At 38.2% G+C, this 16,483-nt stretch overlaps 1 protein-coding gene across 2 annotated transcripts; it reads left to right on the forward strand.

Moving 5' to 3' along the window:
• Positions 1–8,388: 8,388 nt before the first annotated feature.
• LOC103720260 (enoyl-[acyl-carrier-protein] reductase [NADH] 1, chloroplastic-like) lies at positions 8,389–16,070 on the forward strand. Of its 2 annotated transcripts, none has more exons than XM_008809876.4 (13): positions 8,389–8,617; positions 9,558–9,872; positions 13,364–13,473; positions 13,566–13,621; positions 13,750–13,834; positions 13,987–14,034; positions 14,215–14,289; positions 14,367–14,478; positions 14,797–14,848; positions 14,941–14,992; positions 15,105–15,162; positions 15,412–15,510; positions 15,604–16,070. In XM_008809876.4, exons 2-13 carry the CDS (start codon positions 9,596–9,598, stop codon positions 15,732–15,734), a joined length of 1,155 nt encoding a protein of 384 aa, XP_008808098.1. In that variant the 5' UTR covers positions 8,389–8,617; positions 9,558–9,595; the 3' UTR covers positions 15,735–16,070. The 2 variants fall into 2 exon arrangements, with proteins under 2 accessions (XP_008808098.1, XP_008808099.1); XM_008809877.4 differs by having other exon boundaries at positions 8,430–8,617; positions 9,546–9,872.
• The last annotated feature ends 413 nt before the right edge of the window (positions 16,071–16,483 follow it).

Below are 16,483 nucleotides of genomic sequence, written 5' to 3' on the forward strand. Positions count from 1 at the left end.
TTTACTTGATGCATACTATGAAAATATGATTAAAGATCCTGAACCTGCTAAAAATGTGGTAAAACAACTTCTTTATGATATTTATGCTATATATGATGAAAAAATTCGTGGATCTAGAACACAAATACAAACCTCTATTTCTTCTTCTAGTAGTTCTCGTTCGTCATCTATTTTTTCATTCATTGCACAGAGAAGACACACACATGCTTCAAGTTTATCTTCATTTTCTTCATCTTTAAGTAGTGAACTAGAATTTTATTTACGAAATGATCTTCAGTCTGCATATGATGAAAATCAAATAGAGAATCTAGATGTATTATCTTGGTGGAAGAGTGTTAGAAATCAATATCCTGTTATGTCTGCAATTGCACGCGATATTTTAGCTGTGCCGATGTCCACGGTAGCATCGGAATCCGCTTTTAGTGCAGGTCGGCGTGTTCTTGACGAAAAGAGAAGTAGGATGACGGGCGAAACGGTGGAGATGCTTCTCTGCTTCAAAGATTGGTTGGATGCTGAGGCAAGACTTCAAGATAAAGGTGGACATAATACAACATCCTCTGATGATGATGATACAAACACTACTGAAGACTGAAGAGTGAATACTGATTCACTGAATCACTGATGATTAGTAAGATTTCTTAATTTTTTATAATTGTATATTTTTATTGTATTCTGGAGGTCAGACCAAGGTCCAAACCTCGGCCCTTTCTTATTGTATTCTGGAGGTCAGACCAAGGTCCAAACCTCCCTTCATGTACCATTTTGATTTAAATTAATAAACTGGTAGGGGTCTATGCCAAACCCCCCACCATTAAGGTGGCTTTATATTCATAAATCCTTAGTTTTCAATATTTATTAATTTATTAAAAAAATTTATGAAGCATTAATTTTTATCGGGCCGGGCCGGGCCCAGGCCCGGACCGTGCCAGGCCCGCGGGCCAGCCCGGCCCAGGCCCTTATGGGCCGTGCCGGGCTAGCCTGCGGGCCGTGCCGTGCTTGGCCCGCGGGCCTAGAGCGGGCCGTGCCGGCCCAGGCCCGAAGCGGGCCGTGCCGGGCTCGGCCCGCGGGCCAGTAACCTGTGACCCAGCACGGCCCCCTTAAATGGGCCGTGCCAGGCACGGCCCGGCACTGTAGCTAGCGGGCCGTGCCAGGCACGGCCCGCTTCGTGCCGGGCTGTGCCGGGCCATGGGCGGCCCGGCCCAGTGCCCAACTCTAATTAGGATGCAGGACCTTTGGGGATTGAGCTAAATTCTCTGTTGGATTCATGGTTAACCAGCTTATTTGAGCATGTCCGTACTAATCCAGCACTCTCCGAGCCCGGATCCTATAGGAGTAAAAAAAAAAATTTAACCTGCTGAGATTTTTTTTCTCTCTATGAATTACAAGCCAGCTCACTCTAAAATTATTTCTGTATATTTATAAATATAGGCTTATCCTAACTTCTAATCCTAATATTTTAGTTGTACTAACCCAATCCACAAATTCTATAGGATTTTCAGCCCAATCATCCAAACATGTTCTTAAGGATTTTACCAATAACCTATAGAAAAGTGTAGGCTAGGCGAGCCAACAATCCCGATTCTTGCATAATATTTATGCAAGAATATTTAAACATATCATAAAGTGATTCTTTTCAAGTTTTTCAACTTTCTATATCGGCTAACTTATCAAATTTGTCGACTAGTATAGAACTAATTTCTTATTATTTCCATTCAAATTCCCGATCTTTTTTATGCATCTGAAATTTTAATTTTTGGAAGTTAAGATATCTACCATCACAATGCCAAAAAACCTTTATATTCACAAATCTTGCACTAAACAGCCCTTTCATATATTCTCTTTCAAAAAGAAATATCATGCTTTTTTTTTTGAACATTTGTTTTCTGTTTCCATAGGAAGGAATTTCTAAGAAATTCTTTGTTGCTCCCACAACAGAAAAAACTGTTATTTCCGACATTCAACTGCCGACGCTAGGAAGAAGCGTCGGCAATTTAAAAGGCGTGCCAAAATTTGCCGACACTTGTAAATAACGTCGGAAGATATCTGACTTAGATGACACTAAAAAGCATTGTCGGAAACTAAAATGCCTTCGGACGCTAATTCCCCCAACGACGCTTTCTAAAGCCTCATCGGAAGGCCATATCCCCTTTTTTTTCCTTCTAACGACGCTTTAGAAAGCGTCGTCGGAGGCCATTATCTCCCCCCCCCTCTCCTCCTCCTTACAAATCTCTAACCCCCTGCCTCCCGATCCCTAACCCCTCCAGTCGCCCCCCTTCCCTTCTCTCTCCGTCGCTTGCCTCCCGCAAGCTTGCCATGAAGTGGCACCCCGACAAGAACTCCAACAACAAGAAGGACGCTGAGGCCAAGTTCAAGTAAATCTCTGAAGCCTACGATGTCCGTCTCTCTCTCTCTCTCTCTTCAAGCCGTTGCTCTTCTCTCCTTGACCAAAAACCCTATATTAAACCCTGGAGTTCAACTCGCTTTTCTCTTGGTCCTTCTTGAACCATTTAGGGACGCTTTCCAAGAGCGTTGGCAATTTTTTTTCCACTCCTACCTAGCCGACTTTTTTTGCGATGCTTTCTAAAGCGTCGACGGAAAAATTACCAAAGCTTATAAGCATCGGTATAGGTTTTAAAAAGCGTCGAGAGAGGCAAGTTTTTTTGTAGTGTCCAATATCACTACTATGTGTTAATGCATCAAACCCAAGTTGAGGCTACATATTGCTTATGCTTCTTAATATAGTGTATATTTGTCAATCTGACCTTGATGTAAATCAACATATCTGACCTTAGTATTGTCCAAAAGGTTGGTACCTTAGTGCTAGTGGAAGTCTCATTCTCGCCCAACCAAGCAACGGAGAAGAGCCATATGTCTCTCATTGAAGACCGTTTATGGGCAGTTAATGCCTATTAAGAGCATGGCTACGATTTAAGTGGCAGTTATGCCAACTCAGCCATTATTGCATGATTGAAATGGTTGTCACCACATGCATAACATAGGAGTCGTTATCCAGCAATTATCTCGATAACAGACATCGACCCATCCTATATAAAATAGGGACTAAAGGACCTTCAAGTAAGTTTTTCTCCTCTATGCTCTCTCTCTCTCTCTCTAAAACTCCACCTCTCTCTCTTCCACTATTTTTCTAGAATCTGACTAACTTAAGCATTGGAGGATACCCCGCCGAACAAACTCCGGTAAGAGGACTTCTTTTTCTGAATTTAGGTCAGTCTGGGATCACCAAAGTCCAGTTAAAGTCGTCGCCAATTCTCCATTCATCGGGGAGCTTGGAGCGCAACTGACCTCAAGTTTTCACCTTGGTCACCTACCGATACTTCGGTTTGAATTCTAGTGGCAACAGATTTGCACTAGAGGAAGGGCATCTTTGATCCCTATTTAGAAATTCGAGAGAGATTAAGATTCCAATCATGAAATCAAGAAGGACTCGAGGCGTGTCAAGTGCTTCACACCAACAGGTTCACCCTGAATCAAATGCCTTCCAACAAAGTCCTTACCGAGCTCTCCTACCTCAGCAATCGTCACTAGTACATATTACAATTGAGCAATTTAACCTACTCGTGCAGTAGGTGCAAACATTTATAGTGGTTATCCAAGGGCTGTAGCAGGTGACAACCAACCATCAACAACCGAATGAGCTGAATCCAACTCCATCTCTAGCTGCTCCTAGCCACCATTATCATCCATGAAGCCTCGGACGAGCATAAGAAAGCCAGCATTCCTATCCGAGGAGCTTGAACGGAGTAACATGTATCATTCATCTAGCTCGCACTTCAGCAAAAACGCTACTCCAAGTCATTCCTCTCCCCACTTATCAGAAAGAATTTCTAGGTAAGAAACCGACCTTGAACAGAAGATCGAGGAGATCGATCCTAGGACTGAAGCCCTGAGGGGAAGGGCATCAGGGCTTTGAGATGATTTGGAGTTCACCTCAAAGCTTTCTTTTTCACAGAAGCTGGAGGAAGTGCTTCCACCTTGGTTCAAAATGCCTTAACTAAAATCCTACAATGACATTTCGGATCTCATGGATTACTTAGAGAGCTTCAAAGCTCTCATGTTGCTCCAAAACACCACCGATGCCATTACCCAAGGAGAGCTTCGAAGGCAGTTACATCATCTTGGCCAATATTGCACGATTGAAATAGTGGTCACCATATGCGTAATGTGGGAGATATCACCCAGCAATTATTGCATGTCCTGTTAGTCTCGGTAGCGGACGCCAACACCATCCTATATAAAGAAGGGACGGAGAATCCTTAGGTAAGTTTTTCTCCTCTCCACTCTCTTTCTAAAACTTTGTCCCTCTCTCTTCCACTGTTTTCCCAGAATCCAACTAGCTTAAGCATTAGAGGGTCCCCCACCGGATAAACTTCGACAAGAGACTTTCTTTTTTGATTTCAGGTTGGTTCGGGATCACCAAAGTCTAATTAAAGTCGTCGTCGGTGCTCCATTCGTCAGGCCAACTCTTTAGCTTGGAGTTAAAGTGACCTCATCTTTTTACCTCGGTCACCTAGAGACCTTAATACTACGGTTTAGATTCTAGCGGCAAACTTCTCTTATATTTGTAGATGTATTTTTATTGTTTAGGTGATGCTTAGAAAGAAATATAATGTTAACTTATTCGAAAGGATATATACTTAGACCTAATGACCCATTTGTCATTCAAAACAAAAGGAATATAAACTCGAAAAGAGAATCTTTGAAATTGCACGAGCTTTGGACTCTCAACACTTCATTGTCCTGAAATGACTAATTGACGAGGAAAGATTATTAGTTTCAAATCACTGTTGGTTTTTAATACAAACATGGCACAAATTCTATAGTTTTAACTAGTTAATATATTTCTTTATTATGTAAAATTAATGCATTTTATTGTTGTTGTCTCTCCATTTATCCTATCAACTATTTTCTCAAAAAAAATATAATGCTATCGACTAATAATGGTGTTGTCAATAATATAATATGTAAACTAGAGATCTTAGTGCACTAAATAAAATATTAAATTATAATATATATCCTATATAAAAATATCAATAAATTCTATCTAGAGACAATTCAGCCCTTGGATCTAAAAGAAGAAATATTGACAACTAACTTATCATAAAAAATTCTATCTAAATTAATAAGAGAATCCTACTTTATAAGCCATATGTTGTATCAATAACTGATCATTTGATTTCCTAATCTAATTTGGCTCTTTGAGTCGTATCTCAGAGGCTCCCAATTTCACTAAATAAGTCCACTTAATTCTCATTTGAAAATCATAATTTACAACCTATCCTTTCTTAGTCGGTGAGTCCCATTGGAAGTCTATAGGATAGGGAGTAAATATTTTATATGGACTCAAATTTTTCTCTAGCCCAAGTAGGATTATGATAAATTTTATGCATTATATATGACCAAAATATTATTTCATGCTTGGGTTATAGCTTAGAAATTATCTTTAAAATTTCCAAAGTGCTTTAGTTAAGATTTATAAGTCTAATTACTTCGGATCTATTAGGGAAATCCAACTAGATTGGATTGGATTTCTTGTTGGATTCATGGATTCGGCAATCTACTTAGGTAGGAGAGAAATTCTATAGGAGAGAAAAAAATGATCTTGATGGTTCATTATTTCTTTCTGCAGAACAGTAGGCTCCAAAATAAGATTTAGGCTAAGATTAGGATGGACATTAAGAAGAATACAGGTTTAGCAGGCTACTTCCGATCTCTGTAGAATATTTTTGTGGAAATTTTCAAACAAATCCTTAATGTTATTTCAAGTAAGGAAGAAAAATAAAGTCAGCATACAATTTTTTTTTTTAAGAATGCATTTCTTTAGCATTGCAATTGTTAAACTCTAATTTGCACTTAGTCTCCATCTTTACATAATAAAAAGGAAAATACATAAAAATCTTAAAAAGGATGAGAAACAAGTAGTTAATTGCATTTAATGAAATCTCTCAATTAAAATTTCATTCTAGTGATTACTGGGGATCGTTCACGAGTATCACACAAATTCATTTGTATTCAGTTGGTCTAATATAATGCTCACGAATTTGAAATCATTTCCAATTAAAAAGCCTTACTCTATTGTCGCATCCAAGGCTCCAGCCAATACCGACCTCGACAGTCAACCAAGCTGCCAACCTCGACAGTCAACCAAACTGCTAACCTCAATATTAACGAAACTACCAACTTGAGTTGTCATGCTGATATGGGTAGATCGATTGACCAGCAGCAATGAGTCACATATCTTTGGACTAAAACATATTTAAGATGGTTAAAGCCCATTTAAGGGACGATTATGATTCCGTGCATTTATGAGGCACATTGTGGGACAATTACAACACGTGGCAGGATAGTTACAGCTTATCACACACATGGAGCAGTTAGTACACGTTCTAAGCAATTAAGCCCACGACGTGGCTCACCGAACAGTTAAAACGCATGCCTGCTTTTTCTGATAACCGACATCAACCTCATCCTATATAAAGGATATTCGAAGGATCTCTAGATATGCTCAATCTTATACTGATACTTTTTTACTATTCTCTAGTCTCCATTGTCTCTTCAAAAATTTTGCCTGACCAGGCCGTTGGACAAAATCTGGTGACTTTGATATTGCCTTCTATTATTTTCAGGTTGGATATAAAGCTCCGAGCCGATCAGACCTCACCCTATTCTTCAGCTCGTTCCGTCTTCTTCTTCTGATTTTGGCGGCAACACCACCCATTCTATTCACGCGCTATTCATTCAAGTGGCCCACTGGAATGGCCAGAGGGTGATTGGACCATATTAGATCCAGAGAGAGTCTAAATCAAAGAAAGGATGTGAAGTTGTGAAGACTTTATCGGACACGGCTTATGCATCCATTGCATAATTTGCGCCCACTGCAGCACTTGATGGGAAGCAACTTTTCAAGATTCAAATCACCAGATTACGAATTTTCTTTTTTTTTAATCCAATCATGTTTTGCAAAATAAATATTTAAAACAGTTGGTAAGCAAACGTTAATATGTAGCATAAAAGTACAAAAAGAGTCATTAAGCAAACATTATTTTATATAATACATTATCAGTACAAAAATAACTACAAATATTTCTTTTAAGGGGTTATATAAGATCTGTAGGCGATTGGACAAACTCAAATGATCTTTTCCTTTTCTTTGAGCCAAAGTAGCCTCTTCCTACACCTCCAAACCTGTTCCATCTTAATGGTAGTATATTAGAGCATATTATTTTCTATAGCAAACCGTATCTCTCTTTTTTTCTCCTCCTCCTAAATACATCTCTGTCTCTTCCCTTTTCCATCCTCAATCGATGCCATTGAAAGCTATATATTGATACACATCTTCAGGTAAATTGATATATAATTTCTAAAATATAATATTTACGATTACACCATCCATGATCAGCCGATATAATCGGATCAAATTTAACCCACTTTAAAACTCATTTTTTCGTACATGGCGAATTTGTCATCTGGCGACCTAATACACATGTTTTGACAAATCGATGCATAATTTCTAAAATATATTATCCATCAGTACACAATGCATGACTAGCTAACATACACTTAGCAAGTTAGTTATCCACTGACTTTATATACACCTCTAGTGCTATTGATACATAGTTTTCAGAATACGGTGTTTACTAATATACAGTATATAGTCAGTCAATACACATATATCAAATTAGTCGTCTAATAACTCAATACATACATCGACTGAGAAAGATTCTAGAGGAGGAGAAAGAGGAGAGATGTGACGAGATAGACAAATAGATTTTTTTAAAAAAATAATCGGACAGAGGGACTCCATTAGTAGGAGTCCCCTCCTGTCTTTCCTTTTTATTTTCCACTGAAAAACCCGTGCCAAGGGTTACATGGCAAGAAAATAAACGGTCCCAAGTGCTGGTACACGCACTAAAAGATTTTTGTTCGTTGCATAACGAGACAAGGTTAGTCCATGCAATAGGGCTACATGGGCCTTCTACGAGATGCAATGCGATCGCGTGCTGGCCCATGAGCATATAGCCTTGTGCCCACGAAAGCACAATGACATTTATTCACCAAATTTTACTCGGAAAAGAAAAACACGTGTCAATCAGTAACACAACAACTACGAGTTTCGTTATTGGTAGCCGTCATCAAATCTCACGCTCTGATCCCCAGTCCTTGCAGTAGCTGAGCAACCCCCTAACCGTGACTCACCTCTCTCTCTCTCTCTCTCTCTCTCTCTCTCTCTCTCTCTCTCTTGAGTTCTGGCTGTAGTTTTCCACGTGACACCCACGTAGAGCGAGCCAGAGTGAGCTCAGCCCAATTCGGCTATTCGAATCCAAATCCCTCGCTGAGCCCTAACCCTAGCCACGGACATGGGCTCGCTCGCTAGCCCGCGCCCTCGATATCTCCGAACCGCCGAGCCTCGGTCTCATCGAAACCGATTTCGGCCGTTGCTTAAATCCTCCCTGTCGTTGCTCCCCTGGCTTTTAGATCTCGGAGAACTTCGAAGGAGCTTGGCGTCGACAGCAACGAGGAGGGGAGGGCGTTCTCTCTAGTTCTAGAACAGATCGGAGGAGAGAAACCCCGCTTGGGGCGGCGCGGCTTCGTTCGAGAGGTAAAGTCTCACCCATGTTGGAATGGAGAAGTTTTATTTACGTATATATGTTTATGGTGATGGTTTATATTTGGTCTTTTTCGTTCTTTGGATTGACGAGAAAAATGCGGTTTTGAGTTAATCCGTAGCTTTAAATACTGGTTAATTTGGCCTTTTTGTGTTATTCGGGGTTTCTTGGGGGCACTTGGTTTCTGTTTGGCAAACGGATTCGCGCGAATTCTTACTCCTTGTCAAGTGTTCTTGTTCTTTTATCTCTGTCATGTTTTATACTGTATTATTTTAGAGTTTGGATTACTTTGGAGCAAGTCTGAGGAAAAAGTTCTTGAAAGCCGTAAGCTCGTGTTTTTTAATGTGGAAGATGTTGGTTACGTGGTAACTTAATCCATTATTTGCGAACAAATGAGAATTTCTTGAATCTGCTGAACTTCCAGGTTTTTTTGTCTATTACTAAAGTGATGCTTAGTCTGGCATTTAAATAATTTTCACATTCTACGTAATTTCACTTGCGGTACGCTTACAATTTCTATGGCGAATCATGTTTTTTTTTTTTCCTTCCAAATTTATTTCAACCTTAAACAATTTTATTATGGTGATAAGTTATATCGTGGTTTAGCATTTTCCTTGGACATTAGGAATTGGTGTTTCGGGTAAAGTGATACGTTCAACTTAACGTGAATATTCCAATATGTAACATTAGTTAATCCATGGATGTAGTATGTTATTTTTCTTTATAATATGTTCTTTATGGTGTGATCTAGATTTTGATATAATATGTTTGCATACATTTTTTTCCCTCATAATTAGTTTTTTTTTCTTTTGTTCATAATGGATGCTGTTTTCTTTTTCTACTGATGTTTCTCCAGCATGCATCATTTTTGTTGAGTTGGCAGGGAAACAAATATATTGTGCTTACTATTCCTTACGGCAGGGTTTTGTGCAGATTCACAATTTTGTAATCAGAACCTTATCTGATAGAAAATGGCGACAGTGGCAGCTGGGGGCCTGCAAATGGCAGCCACAAGGCCTTGCATCTCTTCTTCCAGTAGAATGTTCATGTCAGGTGCCACAATTTTAGGGGTGGATGTAAAAGGAATGTGCCAGGCTAAATTTGCAAGCTCTTCTCATGTCTCCTCTGTTAAACCGCTTTGCCAAAGCTTCACGTCTGCTCCTCTGAAGTTCACTAGCATTGTTACAAGGGCTATGTCTGGTGAAACTGAGAAAGGGGTTGCTTTGGGATTGCCTATTGATCTGAGAGGTAAAAGATCTATTGGTTATTTACTTATTTTCTTATACTCAAGTAGATTTTTGTGTTGTTCTTTTACTTACTTTACTGTTGTAACAACCCAGGACCTCACCCAAAATAGCTAGCTAATAAGTATTTTTTAGATTCCTTAGTCTTATATAAGTATCCAAGTTTTTCTCGATGAATAATCGATATGGAACTAAACACACGCCCGCACGAGTCCTCACATACTTCCCCTATTTAATCTCTAACGTCCTCGTTAAATTAAGGGTCCAAATCCATTCAAATCTAATTACAAACACCATGATCAGCCCATGGCAGTCTCAATAAGCTCGTGCTGCAATGGCTCCTAGTTCACATGGACCATAGACCGAGTCCGCTCTGATATCATTTGTCACAATCTAGGACATTACTCAAAATAGCTAGCCGGAAGGTATTTTTTTGGATTTCTTGGTCCTATATAAATACCCAAGATCTTTCAGACGAATAGTAATATGGGAATAAATAAGTGCCCACACAGATCCTCACAACTGCATGGCTTAATTTACATTGGGTCACCTTTCCTTAGCAGAGACTTTAATTTTTTTATGGATATTTGGTTTATTCTTGACTGAAAGAGACTTTTGGAATTAAACTTGTAATGCTTGCTCCAAATTGGATTTTCCAAGCAGTTTCATGTAAATAATTTAATGTGAACATTTAGCAGTATTTAATTGAAAGCTGCAACCAGTGGGGAAAAAGGCTTGATTTTTATGGTTACATTTTAAATGAAACCATACAATGTGGCTTTCTGTTATTCCTCTTTCCCCTTTATTAATTAACAAATAAGATGATAATTCAGTGAATGTGTTGTGTGCCATGCTGAATCTTTAATGTTTACATGACCCAAATCATATAAAAGTCAAAATGGGTCTCAATCCAACCTTACATGCCTAGTTAAGAATCCATTATCTCTATCACCAAAAAATAATCTGTCATCTTTTCTGTCTCTTGCTGCTCTTAATTTGTTGTCCCACTCTCCTAAATCCTTGTCATCACATCATTGTTTATTCTTTTTTCTTCTTCCACAAAAATATAGCAGGTTAAAAATATGAAAAATGAAAAACCTGGAAAATGTGAATATTGTGCACTCATTATGAGAAATGTTCATGTCTTACTAAGTTTCTGTTCTCCTTAAATGCATTGCTTTCAGTATTTCTGAATCTGCTAGGATTTTACTGTGATATTGATGCAAACTTGTTTGGTATTAATATGATATTGCTTTGAATTTCCACTTATGACTTATGTCTCTTTTTCTTTCCCCCTGTCAGGCTGTTTCTCTTTTTTTTCTTCATTTTCCATAATTCTATGCTTTTTTTCTAATAAGAATTGATTAACTAATAAGAACTGATTAATTCTCTGGAGAGCACAAAATGTTGAGAAGAGCTGGAGAGGATTCTACTGCCTTTGTTTCTGACATGTACCACATGAATTTCACCATGTTGATGGGAACTCATCACCAATGATATTCTACTGCAGCTCCTTAGACCTCTCAACTTACAAATATCTGCTTAGCCTTTCTCAAGCCATGATTACCTATTCCTTTATATAAAAAAAGAATTAAAAGAAATTTTACAATGCTAGACAAAGTTTTTTCCTGATCTGATTCATTGGAATAGTAGATTCTTCGTCATTACACATTGTGGATGATTTCTCCCAGATGCTAATTAAGAAGCCCCAAAGGGTTGACAAGCATTGTTTTCTACAGTCAGTTGCAGTGGCAAATCCAAAAGACCATGTCTCTATTTTGATTGATAATTCCTCAATAAGGATTATGTTCTAGGTCATATAAGCTGATGAAATATCCAATGATTTTTTCCGGCATCAAACTAGTAAGGAAGAGAAATTAAAGTTTCTTAAGCATTTGGTTGTTTGTTTTAGTTAAGAATTTTTTTTCGATGGATGTAGTAGATAACCAAATCACCTTTGTATGTTTCTATTTGAATATACCAAAAACACAATGATTTTGTCCTAGTGCAAGTTTCCAAACTTTTGATCAGCTTTATGAATGATCCCCTTTTTTCTTTTGCCAATTACACTTGTTTTATTTTCACAATCACAGGCATTAATACCTTTCATATCCATTCTTCTGGGTCCGCATTATGTATCCAACTGCAACATTGTTTCCAATTTGTTGCACGTTTTCCAAATGAGAGATGCTTGCAAATTGCAATCTACTACTGTTATTAAAACAAATCAGTATTTCTCTTCTATTTTTAGTTGGAACAATCATTTAATGAGTTAGAGTTTCCAACCATATGTTGTGTTTTCTACTTGGAAATTCTGCAATAGATTTTCCAGGAATAATTACTTAGTGCAATCCATACAGGTCAAAATACAATTTCGGGCAAAAAACTTGTTGACTTGAGTTCCTCTAAATGCCAAAAATTCCATAGGTGTGGTTTCTATCGTCATGCTTATGTTTTTTATCTGTTTTGCAACTTGTCTCGGATGGTAGTGAAACCATTAGTACATTCACAAATATGTACTATCTAGTTATTCCTATTATGGGCTCTTTTAAAGGCTATATTCTCTGCTAAGAATTTTCCAAATTGTCACTTGGCAAACCACTATTCATGCTTCTTATTTGCTGTGCTATTTTCCCATCTGTTCATAGTTAAGCCCTTCTCCCTATTGAAACATCTGCCAGTTTTTGTTGAAAATGATCTTCTCAATCCATTCTTCTTTAATTTATTTTCTACACGTGCCGTTTCTAAGCTACTTCTATTGCACTAAATTTCTAATGCTATCTTTGTTTTGTTACCAATCCACATAACATACCCATCCTTGAGCTGCTCATCCTATGATTGCAATATCTGTATCACCTGAAAAGATGACATGGTACATCATTGTAGGCCATTTTGATGTCATACAAATAATTCCCTGCTGTGATCCCACATATTTTATAATATCTGGACTAGGAAATTTTACCCTCAACTTCATTCTTTACAGCAGGATTTTTCAAATAGCACAGTCTGCAACATTGCATTAAAATTAATTTCAAAGAAGGATTCCGGAAATAATAGTTGGAGCAGATGTTTGTAATTCTTTGATATTCATGTCAAGGAGGTGTTTGTCACTGTTATAATGTAGGGTACAAGTAAATATTGATGATTCTGTTATGATGTTCTCTGAAGTCCTGCTGCTTAGGGAGATCCTTATGAAGCTAATATCCTGTACCCTTCTCACAGCTTTGGTTTCATTATAAAGTTGCCTGTTTGTTAGTTGAATGCTCCTGATGGCTGCAGTTCTGGTTTCCTTGTTGTCTTCATCCAAGTATCTGCAATTATCTTTTATTTTTTTGCTTAACCTGGTCAGTTTAAGAACATGTTTTCACCACAATTGTTTTTTTTTTTTTTTACTTATTTCAGTTGCAACCTTGTTGTATCATACAAATGATTATGCATAGCAAGATGAACGACGAAACTTTGGATTATAGTTCTGCATGTTTTCTTTTTCTTCAGGTAAAAGGGCATTTATTGCTGGTATAGCTGATGATAATGGCTATGGCTGGGCAATTGCTAAGGCTCTTGCTGCTGCTGGTGCTGAAATTCTCGTTGGTACATGGGTGCCTGTATGTAATCTGCATTCTGTTATCTGTGGCTATAGGAGGTATTGAACTAGCTTTTATTGTTTGACTCATATTGAGAACTTTACCAATTGCAGGCACTTAACATTTTCGAGACTAGCTTAAGACGCGGCAAATTCGATGAGTCACGCCGGTGTGTACCAAGCTTTCTATGTTATTCTACTATATTTGCATAGTTAGATCTCCCCGTCGAGTGGTAGCACAAGTTGGTGAGGACATTGATTTTACATTGTGAGATAGGTGATGTTTCTCATGTTGCAGGTTGCCCAATGGGTCTCTTATGGAGATAATCAAAGTATACCCATTGGATGCAGTTTATGATACTCCTGAGGATGTTCCTGATGATGTAAGATGGAAAAGTCCTTTTTTTTAATTTTATTTTGCTCCCCCCACCACCCCACCCCACCCCCCCACCCCAAAAAAAAAACACCCTTTCTTTTTCTTTACCCTCCATCTGGTTGGTTGGCTACGAAGTCTGCTTTGCATGTTTTTGTACAGGTCAGAACTAATAAACGTTATTCTGGTACCTCAAGTTGGACTGTGAAGGTAGGGTAATACATCCTTGCTTTGATTCCTTCAATATGTTCATGGAACGCTAGGGGCTTTTCCATCATTTTACAACCATATATCTTCATTCTCCGTGACCACTTAATTTTATGATGAGGATTCCCAGGTTATTCAGATGCCTTTGTCAGCTTCTTACCATGCAAGCTCCCTTCTTTGTAGGAAGTAGCTGAATCTGTCAAGAACGATTTTGGAAGTATAGACATTCTTGTGCATTCACTTGCAAATGGACCAGAGGTACATTAGGTCGCATTTCTTTTCCTTTTTCATTTTGAGCATCAACTGTATATGTATATATGGTTCCGCATATGCAGGTTACCAAACCTCTCTTGGAGACATCTAGAAAGGGATATCTTGCTGCTATATCTGCATCAAGTTACTCTTTTGTATCGCTACTTAAGCATTTCCTTCCAATAATGAATCCAGGTTTGTTAAAGTGGTTCCTTTATTGTTTTTCCTTCTTTGTTTGTTGTTATGGTCTCCTATGCTTCTTGAATTCCATATTATGTAATACTTATAGGTGATTAACTGCCTGGATTAGCCCTTCACCTTATTTTATTGATCATTTACAATCATCACCATGGGTTCAGAGGCTTTTACTATAGGCTAAATTCTCTGGAATTCGGGAACATTATTGTGGTCTAAAGCCAATTGTCAGCACTCAGCATAGCAATATTTACCTGTTCACTCTTTTGCTAGATGATATAGTGCAAAATTAAAATTTTATCATTGTACTTACTGCAGGTGGTGCTTCAATCTCCTTGACATACATTGCTTCTGAAAGGACCATTCCTGGGTATACTCTCTTAACTAACTGAAGAAGCAGTTAAGGCATTGAGTGTATGTCTTCAAGGCTAGGTATGATGCTTTTGTGTATAACTTTTGCAGGTATGGTGGAGGCATGAGTTCAGCAAAAGCAGCCCTAGAGAGTGATACCAAAGTATGTTCATGACTCCCGTACCCCCTTCAGATGGTTCATATTCATATTTTACTGCTGATTGTTTTAGTCTGTAACTGCTTTTTTTTTTTATGCATACTTTTTGGTTATGCAGGTGTTAGCTTTTGAAGCAGGGAGGAAGGGCAAGATTAGAGTGAATACAATATCTGCAGGTAATTCTCTTGGAATTTTCCATATGGCAGATGTCAAAAGGAAACTGCTGGATGTTTCTATCAATCTTCCTGATAAAATTTAATTGTGTTATGAACGCAAGCCCCTGATGTGATGGATGAATTAGTAGCCTTATGAATACCATTGAAAGGTTTGGTTAGAGTCTTGATTTTGGTGTTTTTCATGCACAAGTGGCTCTTCTGCTACTGAGTTGTTTGATTTACATTTCAAACTTAAAAACATACTTTCAGGCCCCTTGGGAAGCCGTGCTGCAAAGGCCATTGGATTCATCGAGAAGATGATAGAATATTCTTATGCCAATGCACCATTGCAGAAAGAACTGTTAGCAGGTAAAAAATTGCAAGATCATCCTAGTGTAGCTCTTCTTTTTTTCTCCCTTGAAGTTTCAAATGTACTTATTCTCGTTTGGGGCAATGGTACAGATGAAGTTGGCAATACGGCAGCATTCCTTGTGTCTCCTTTAGCTTCAGCAATAACTGGCTCCGTGGTTTATGCTGACAATGGGTTAAACACCATGGGACTTGCCACTGACAGCCCAACGCTAGCAGTGTAGATTTCAGGGACATATTTATTAGGTTGTCAAATGCCCGGCTTCGGTTTTAGTGTCCTGTTCAGAGGCTTTGTATGCCATGAATAAAGAGTGAGTTAGGGTTTGAATTTTATCTGAGATGACAAGCACCTACTTTCTTCAGATGAACAGGATTCCAAAAGCTCAAGTTTTGTCAGTAGCTTCATATGAGAGAGTAAAATTTGGGAGGAAGTCATGGCCGGTGTTCACTTACTTCTTTTGGCTGTGATTTCAGGTTTGAGTGCTTCCAAACTCAGGCTATACTTCACATGATTCATCCTTCTGATGTTCTTAGAATCTTCAAGCTTCTTTAGTTTAATATCTTGAGCTTGTCCGTGTTGCAATAAGTTGGGTAATAGACATTAGCTTTACGTTTAAAGTGAACTAATAAGAAAATGTGAAGAAAATCCTACAGGTTCAACAAAGTGAAACAAACAAATCGTTTTTGTGTTTTCTAATGCCAACTTCTTAAATTTGCACAATTAATCAACTATGCAATGCCCTTATTGACTAAATGTATGGCCACTTAATTGATATCTTTTATTATGAAGCAACCCATGCTCTTTCGTTTGGAAATCTGAAGTAGTCGCCAGGAAGGTTTTACTTTCAAAATTATATGGTTATAAAGGACCAGCTCAGTTTCATTTGACTGAATCTGCTGCAATCTCAGTTGCTGCAACTAGCGTATGATTTGAGATACCTCACGATTAATTTTAACTATATATTTGCGCCAG

Source organism: Phoenix dactylifera, unplaced genomic scaffold, assembly GCF_009389715.1.
Source record: "Phoenix dactylifera cultivar Barhee BC4 unplaced genomic scaffold, palm_55x_up_171113_PBpolish2nd_filt_p 000064F, whole genome shotgun sequence".
Lineage (NCBI taxonomy): Eukaryota > Viridiplantae > Streptophyta > Magnoliopsida > Arecales > Arecaceae > Phoenix > Phoenix dactylifera.